This window comes from Dama dama, chromosome 8 (assembly GCF_033118175.1).
Source record: "Dama dama isolate Ldn47 chromosome 8, ASM3311817v1, whole genome shotgun sequence".
Taxonomy (NCBI): Eukaryota; Metazoa; Chordata; class Mammalia; order Artiodactyla; family Cervidae; genus Dama; species Dama dama.
In genome coordinates, this window is record NC_083688.1 from 4,010,436 (window position 1) to 4,019,115 (window position 8,680).

General features: G+C 51.9%; 1 protein-coding gene across 1 annotated transcript; it reads right to left on the bottom strand.

The window, feature by feature from the left end:
• Positions 1–373: 373 nt before the first annotated feature.
• On the bottom strand, positions 374–8,134 carry MUL1 (mitochondrial E3 ubiquitin protein ligase 1). Its single transcript, XM_061148078.1, has 4 exons — positions 7,883–8,134; positions 4,420–4,507; positions 3,663–3,783; positions 374–2,351 (listed from the first exon to the last, which is right to left on the bottom strand). The coding sequence occupies exons 1-4, from the start codon at positions 8,000–8,002 to the stop codon at positions 1,628–1,630; spliced, it is 1,053 nt and encodes a 350-aa protein (XP_061004061.1). The 5' UTR covers positions 8,003–8,134; the 3' UTR covers positions 374–1,627.
• Positions 8,135–8,680: the final 546 nt, after the last annotated feature.

The following is an 8,680-nucleotide window of genomic DNA, read 5'->3' on the forward strand; positions in this document are numbered from 1 at the left end:
TCAACTCACCTTGAAATCCAAGTCGGACAGAGCTTCGAGTACACACGCTAGTATCCCCCGTGCTGTTCCCCGCGCCCACCTGCCCCACCCTTGCAACAGGTGAAACCTCACGGCCTGTGCTCAGGATGTCAGGACAGAGCTCTTCAAAGACAGCTCTGGGCGAGGCCAGGCATGACCTGCAGGCAGTTTCCAGGCTGCCCCGACACTCCACACACAGCCCCCCTTTCAGCATCACCAAGCTGCCCCCACCACGGGGAGCCCCAGACCTCCTTGCAGCCAAGGAAGGACAGAGGCCGCCAGGTCTCCAGTTCATCCTATCAAAACAGGACCCCATCCCTCCCAGGGAAGCGTCAGCCCAGCCGTCAACTCCTGTTCAAAGCAACAGGCTCCCAGGCGGTTGTAAGGTGTTTTATTAGTGCCGCCACACTGGACACTGCATAGAGCTGGTGTGAGCCCCGAGAGCACCCCCCGCCCCCGCACGAAGGGGGATGGGGGCAAGGACACTCAGGGCCAGGGAAGGGGGAGAAGAAAGTGTTGTGACTTTAGTGTGCGGGACTTCAGTGATCTCGGCCACTCAGAGGCAGTGAGAGCGGCCCCCCACTTGTCTGCACTCACGGAGTCGAGCGGGACGAGGGAGGGATGCAGGGCGCTGAGGAGGGGCGGTGTGATGGCACTCTCGGGAGGTGAGCCTTTCGGGGGCGGGGTTAGGGTTAGCCTGGACAAGGCCCTGGCCTCAAGATGCTGGCTGCTACTTTTCCTTGGTGGGAGCCTCCGTGAGAAGCTGAGAAAACTCAAGGCTGGGACAGCAGCATCCTTATTGCTTCCTTTGTGGCTAAGACCTTTCCAGCTCAGCCTGGGCAGAGAACACCAGAGCCAGCCCTCAGCCGGTTCAGACTTCCGAGTTCCAAGTTAAGGCGGACCACGTGCTCCCAGCACCCTCTCTTTAGGTCCTGTGACCCCAGGAAGGCTGCAGATAAGTGGCCCTGTCCTCACCGAGACGGAGGACCACTGAACGGGCACCATTCCAAGTGCCCCTGCTTGTGACCTGCCTCCTTTCTCCGACCAGAGTCCCGGCCTGTTAGGCAGAGGGCAGATGCCGCATTCACTCCCTTGATGCTGAAGCACCTGCGTACATGTGGGAGGCCGCCACATGTAAGGGACGGGGGCACACGAGCAGTCTGGAGACTCTTCCCCGGGGGATGGGGGGGAAGCAAGGGAGGGGAAGACTGCCCCGCGGTCTGCTCTCAGGCTCCTCAAGGCAACTCTGCTCTGCCCTCTGGCCAGTCATTCAGGCTCAGGTCCACAGGGACCCACACCCCGGTCAGGGGAGCGTGGAGAAGACGACAGACAGAAAAGCTGGAGGCCACAGACTTTGGCGCTCGGGCAATGGGCTCCTCTCAGCCGCACACGGGCTCACCTGGCTCCGGGGAAGGGACGCGGCACCCCCGTGGCCCGTGCCCGGGCGGGGCGCGGGGTTCTGCGCCTGTGCCCCGGGCTGGCAAAGGCCACCCCCACGCTGGACAAAGGCGACCTTCCGCGGCTGGCAGCGGCCCCGTCACTGCTCTTGTAAAGACCCGGAGATGATAAACACCCCCGAAGCAGGGCGGAGTGCCCCCCGCGCCCCCCCTTAGCTGTTGTACAAGCGCACCACCCGGCTGATCTCCCGCCTGCAGATCGGGCACCGCCGGGGCTCAGGCAGCGCGCGGTAGCACTGGATGCAGGCGCACACGTGCCCGCACTCCAGGAAGACGCACGACCGGAAGTTGCTCAGGCACACGACGCAGGCGCCCTTCGGGCCCTCCTGGTCCTCCTCGGGACGGTCCTCCTCGGGATACGCGCGCTCCCGGAACTCCTCCTCCGCCCGCCGCCGCTCGCGCCGCCGCCGCAGGTACTGCTTCCGGAGGAGGAAGAAGAGGGTGGCGCAGGCGGCGAAGCCGAAGACCAGGGCCAGGACCTTCCAGAGCCGGACGCTGGACTCCTGCCGCTGCAGCAGGCTGTCGAAGTCCTGGCTGCTCAGGAAGTACTGCATGCCCGGCCCCTTGGGGGGCTGCAGGCGCACGCAGCTGTGGTCCAGGACCAGCTCGCCCACCCCCGTGAGCGGCGCCCCCACCTTCAGCATCTCCTCCGTCTCCTGGACGCCCTTGGGCCGCTCCCCGCTGAGGTAGTGGCCGAGGACGTCCGTGAAGGACGGCATGGAGGGGTAGAACTTCTCGTACACCGTCTCCAGGCCCAGGTCCACCGCGTCCAGGGGCTTCAGCACGCGCACCGCCACGCCCGCGCCGTCCTCGTGGGGCACCAGGTCAAAGGGCACCGTGTTGGTCCTCTGGTGAATGATCTTAGAACAGTCGTTCCTGCAGGAATGAGGACGAAAGATAAATCAGAGGACCACAAATACCTCACAGCCAGATGGGGGTGGAGAGCACCTCAAGGCCAGGGCAGGATTAAGTGTGAAATGAGGGCAAGAGAAAAGGACAACAGACATCGCACTCGTCCAGAGCCTCAGAAGAGGGAGGCGCAGGTTTTCCGGTCCTCTGGCCACCTCAGTGGGCGACAAAGGCCATCAGAGATCACCTCTACTCTTTATTTCCCTTTGCCCCTGTCAAAACACATCGATTTTTATCTTAAACTTCTCAAAAAATTTAAAAGCAAAACTACCATATATGACCCAGCAATCCCACTTCGGAGCCTGTATCCAAAAGAACTGAAATCTGGATCTGGAAGAGAGGTCCGTGCTCCCTGGTTCCCTGCTTACTCACAGCAGCAAGAGCACCGAAACAACGTCAATGTCTATCAATGAATGAACTTAGAAATGCGGTCCATACATACAACAGGATGCCATTCAGCCTTTGGAAAAAAAACAAGAAATAAAGAAAAAGGAAATCTCAGCACATGCGACAACATGGGTGAACCTGGAGGAGGTTAAGCAAAGCGGACTGAGGCGGTCACAGGACAGAGACCGCAGGATCCCATTTGCATGAAGTATCAAAAGTAGCCAAACTCATCGAAACAGAGTAAAACAGAGACTGCCAGGGGCTGAGGGAAGAAAAAACGGGGCGTTGATGTTCACCAGGTGTAAGGTTTCAGTTCTACAGGACGAGTGAGTGCAGGATCTGCTGTACCGCCTTGTGCCTGTAGTTAGTGGTTCTGCAGTGCGACACTTAAAATTTTGTTAAAAGAGGACACTGCAGGTTAAGCATCCTTAATAAAAATTAAAGTTGAATTTTTAATTTTAATATTTAAATTTTAATTATAGTTTTTACAATAAAAATTAAGATAAAACTCCAAAACCGAACCCCCCGAGGATCAGTTGGAAAAATGGTGCTCCGTGTTACAGTGTGGAGCACTGACAATCATCAATCCATATGCCACCAATCAGGGCTTCTCAACCCTCAGTGTGCACATCTGCAGGCTCCAGGTCCTCCATCCTGGAAATTCCATCTAGGCAGATCTGGAACAGAGGTCAGGAATCTGCATTTGGACAAGACGCCTAGGAGACTGCAGTGGCAGAGGTCCTCAGACCCGGCAAAAGAATACCAGCGGCACTGAGACACTGGTCTCCGCCCTGTTTCAGGAAGAGCTTGAAGACGTGGAGACAGGACCGGGACATCAGCTTCTCAGCTGGCCATCCATGGGGTTTGGGCGCCTGGAGCAAGGATACGCACCAGAGGTGGGTGGTCCGGTTCCACACCATCTTGTGCTCCTGGAGCGTCAGCCGCTGAATCACCCCCTTGCAATTTTCCACAAACTGGCTGTTAAGCGTTTCTTTAACGGATCGAACAGCTCCTAAATGGAAACAAATTATTTTATTTCTGAAGAACTATTCTGTCCTTTCCTTTAATGTTATTTAGATTTTGTTTTTAGTTTGAGTTAGTTTAATTAATCAAAGTGATGACAATGTTATCACCAGTAGTTATGCTTTGTGGGCACTCTGCTGAGCAGTTTACATGTATCACATCATTTTAGTGTTATAATCACCCTGTAAAGTATATTTTGGGCTTCCCTGGTAGCTCAGACAATAAAGAATCTGCCTGCAATGCAGGAGACCTAGAGTTTGATCCCTGGATTGGGAAGATCCCCTGGAGAAGGGAATTGTTACCCACTCCAGTATTCTTGCCTGGAGAAATCCATGGACAGAGAAGCCTGGCAGGCTACAGTCAGTGGGGTTGCAGAGTCGGACACAACTGAGCACCTTTCACATTCAGATCAACTTCTACTTTCACAGTGTATTTTAGAGAGGGTGCAGTGGAGGCTCGAGAGCTTGTGTAATTTCCTCAAAATCAAACAGCAGTAACCCCAAAATCCAGGTTCTGAACCCCCACCCCAAGGCTACAAAAGGCTTACATCAGTGTCAGCCAGGAAGATCTTTACCAAACTCTGCAAGCCTGAGTTATTTTTCATTTTACCAGTAAAGAGACATACCTTCAATGACAGCATACGGCACACACTTTCCTGGAGCTTCTGAAAGAATACTCTTTAAGTCTTCCCCCAAGTGGATTCTTTTAGCTCCCTAAATAGAAACAACAGATTGGACTTGCTGTTGAATACTCACATGCTCAATCAAACAAGTGAAGAAAGAAAAAGACTCTTTTTTTCACATTGAGAGAATAAGGGAACCAGGCAGGAAAGAGACTAAGGAGAGTCAGATTCCAAAGCTGTGTCCCAGAAAACAGGTGCCTTGTTTCTGCCACCTCAAGTGGGGCTGCCACCTACACTATCTGCAGTGAACCAAACATACAGTCCTTTTCATTGTCACTTACTAAGATGAAAATATTAAAGGCACTAATCAATCTGCATACCATAAACTGAATGTAATTTGATCTCTTCTTGACAACACAGAACCATGCATCCGAAGAGTTTATGTGTAAAAGCACGTAAACTAGTGCCCAGTACATGGTAGGGGCTTGGGCAGTGGTTGGTATAATTATCACCAGGCCCTTGTCAGTTCATGCTCTGCATCAGACATTATAATAAAGCACTGCCTCTGCACTGTAGGGCGTGGCTTTGTGAACCTGTGCTAAACACTATCCTACTTTGCCTACTTCTGCCTCCTTCCCTCTCATGAACAGGCGAGCACAGTCACCTCTGCTGCTGCCTTCCTCTCACAGTCCCCAGTTCTCCATTCCTTCCTATTCTGATCGCAATCTGCTGTGCTTGGGAAACAATCAAGCCTGTTACTGCTGTGTCAAAAGTAAGGTAAAATTAATAAAACCCCTGAACATTTCCTGAACCAGGCACTGTGCTGGGGGCCAGCGATTCAGGGATGAATGAAGGAAACGGTTCCTGCTTTCAGGTATTTTCATCAACACCATCTTAAGGGTACCAGACAAGCAACCTCAAAAGAGGTGGGTAGTACTGGATACGTATTAAGGTCCCTTGGCGTTTAAGCTATTGCTACCCAGTAAACGACAGGAGCAAGGTCAATAAGAATTATTACCCACGTACACTGCAAAGGTAATAAAAACAATGCGCAGTAACAACAACTCACACTCAAGTTTATTTACTCGTTTATTATCTGTCCCTCCCTCCACTGGACTGTAAGTGTAGGAGGGCCAGGACCCTAGACCCTACCAACAGGACACCCTGTTGGTCTTGTTCACTGCTGTCCCCCTAGTGCCGAGATAGTGCCTGACCCATAGCAGGCACCAAATAAATATTTGATGAAGAAATTAGTGAATAAATAAGCACTTAGATATACTACATTCCAGGCACTCTGCTAAGCACTTTAAATGCATAACACCATTTAATGCTCATACCATCCCTCTACAGTTAGACATTATCATCCCCAATTACAGATAAGGAAATTGAGGCTCAGAGAGGTGTCCCAGAGAGGTGAAGTAATTTGCTCAAAGTCACGTAAATAGTCAAGTATCCACCACAGCATAGTCTAAAAATTTTTTAGAAGGAAAGGAGATGAAATTCAGTCAGAAAGCCTGCAACTCAATCAAGCTTCAAGGCATCTATTGTGACTTTGGGCAACTTAATTGACTGGCGTCTCAGTTTCAAAACATGCAAAAGGTGGGGAAAACAATCTCATAGGATTTTCACATGAATTAAATGAAACTTAAGGTGTGAAAGAATCCAGACAAGGGGCTGGCACACAGTAGGTGTGCAATAAATACGCATTTCCCTCACTATGGGAGATGCAAAAGGGTAAGACACAAACCCTACTCCGGAAGTTTTGTAATCGGATCAAGAAAACAGAGCCTAAGATATTAGGAGTTCCAACTGTTTTCCCAGGCAAGCACTACTTATTTCATCCTCATTGAGGAATTAACTGGCAAAGCTTTTAAAGTCACCCAAAGATGGATCCTGGAGCACTCACTGCTTCAAAGGATCCCATCTCTGGCCAACTTGATGGCAGTGTGATTTCTGATTCAGAGTCAGAAACTGAAGTATCAATTACAACCATAGCCAATCATTTCAGAAGTAATTTAATTAAGCACACAAGAAGGCAGCTGGACTCTCACCAGGCTGTGATTCACACCCCAAATTCAACTCCCGGGTAACTAGGTGCATTCCAAAACTCACACACTTGTTTCTAAGCTCTCAACACAAATTATCTGATGATAATGAAGCGTGTCAGGTTGAGGCATCCGTCTTCCAAATAAATGTCAAATTAAGCCCTGCTGTATTATGAAATTTCAGTCAGGACTTCCCTGGTGGTCCAGTGGTTAAGAATCCACCTGCCAACGCAGGGGACACAGTTCGATCCCTTATCCATGAAGATTCCCACATGCCTCGAGGCAACTAAGCCACGTGCTCTAGAGCCTGTGCTCTGCAACTAGAGAAGCCACTGCAATGACAAGCCTGCACACTGGAACTAGAGGGTAGCCCCTGCTCACCACAACTAGAGAAAGCCTGGCTCGGCATCGAAGAAATTAATCTGTTTTAAAAAAGAAATTTCACCCAAAACAAATCCACAAATATTTACTGTCTACTCTCTGCTAAGCATAGAGTTAGAATCTAGAAGGAAGGAAGGATAAGATCCCATTTCTGACCTAATGAGGTTCATCTGTCATGAGGCGCTCACACATTCATAATAGAGCAATGTGGTCAACCGAAAAAAAAAAATTCTACACTCTGAATCAAAAGACCTAAATTTAAGCTCCAAACTGACACTGTACAGACCTTTTCTCCAAGTTTCAATTTCTTGATTGGCAGTCTGGAGGTATTATTTCATCTACCTCAAATTACTGTGAAGCAGAACTAAAACCAAGATGGGAATATGTTGTGTAAATCGTCAAGTGCTGCATTAGGAAAGTGAGCAATATTTTTTAAATGGCCATACAATAAAAAGGCAGAGTATGCAGAAGCAAGGAGCTGAGTGGTTACCTAGAGGGCAAATATGCTCTCCCCTCCCAGGCACTTGCACGCTCGCCTCAAATCCTCCTGGACTCTGCTCAACTGGGCCCTGTTTAAAAGAGCAAACCTCCCTTTCTCCAGCATTCCCATTTCCTCTCTTCCCTGCACTAGGCTGTCGTTTTTATCCTCACGTCTCACAACACCTGACTGACTGATTTACTGTCTGGCTGGCTGAACCAGAATGCACTCTCCACGAGGACAGGAATTTCTGTCTGTTTCACCCAGGCTCGGCGCCTGGAGCATAGCAGGTGTTCAGTAAAGATTTTTTTCGTCAATAAAGTGATGAAGTCAAGGTTTATTCTGAGTAACGAGAGGGACTTGGGAGAAAGGAGGAAGGGAAGCCGTTCTCACAGGACCCGACTCTGATCCTGGCTCCTGGGTGCCGGGTGACGCCCTCCCAGGGCCTGGTTCCCCCCTGGGGTCTTTCCTCGAGGGTGGACCGGCCCACGGCAGGTCGGGGGGCTCACCGTTCCCCCGGGGCGGCATGGCCGGCTGAGGCCGGGCGGGCTCGGGCACTGACCTTGAGTTCCTGGGCGACCTGGGCCTTCTGCCGGTACACGGAGTACAGGAAGGCGGTGACCACGGAGCTGGTGCCCAGGAGGATGAACTGGCTCAGCGAGGGCCGCCCTCCGCTCTCCATGGCTGTGCCGAGCCCTGACGAGGCCGCCGTGCTCGAGCGACCCCTCGCCCCTCAGCCTCCCGCCACCCGGAACCACACCCCCAGTGACCGCTCCTCCCGGAAGCCCGCGGCCAGCCGCCCGCCGAGCACACAGGACCCGGAACCGGAAGTGGAGCGGGGTAGGGCGGGCACAACAGACCGGAAGGTGCTGTTGCCAGGGTGATGCACCAGCATCAGCTGCTTCTGCTGGAGTCGAGTCTCCCGGAGTTGGAAGTGCGGAATGGTTTGCGGAACCTGAGCGATCTCTCGTCGCTCCGCGACCCGTTCGACTCCGGTCGTAGTTGTGTCGCTTGCGGTGCCACGGTTTCAGGCCTTCTGCTTTCCTGGGGTTGTTATTATTGCAGGCGTTGTTCGATGACTCCGCCATTGGATTGGGAGGAAAGAACGTCTAGTAAGCACTTAGGGGGAGTATACATTTAAGCTTCAGGGCAAACCTTGGGTCTTGGCTTTTATTCTTCCGTTTTACACGTGAGAAGACAGGCCAGAGAGGTTAGGGGATGTGCTCAAAGTCACACTGCTACTGGAGAGGAATTTACCGGACTGCACAGCTTATTCGGAGAAGGCAATGGCAGCCCATTCCAGTACTCTTGCCTGGAAAATCCCGTGGACGGAGGAGCCGGGTGGGCTGCACTTCATGGG

What these genes read in the sequence shown, in the direction of transcription:
- MUL1 (XM_061148078.1), bottom strand. Translation starts at nt 8,002, where the DNA reads ATGGAGAGCGGAGGGCGGCCCTCGCTGAGCCAGTTCATCCTCCTGGGC. An exon ending in AGGTCGCCCAGGAACTCAAG is followed by an intron (nt 4,508 to 7,882) that starts GTCAGTGCCCGA and finishes GTTTCTATTTAG; the next exon opens with GGAGCTAAAAGAATCCACTT. An exon ending in GCCGTATGCTGTCATTGAAG is followed by an intron (nt 3,784 to 4,419) that starts GTATGTCTCTTT and finishes GTTTCCATTTAG; the next exon opens with GAGCTGTTCGATCCGTTAAA.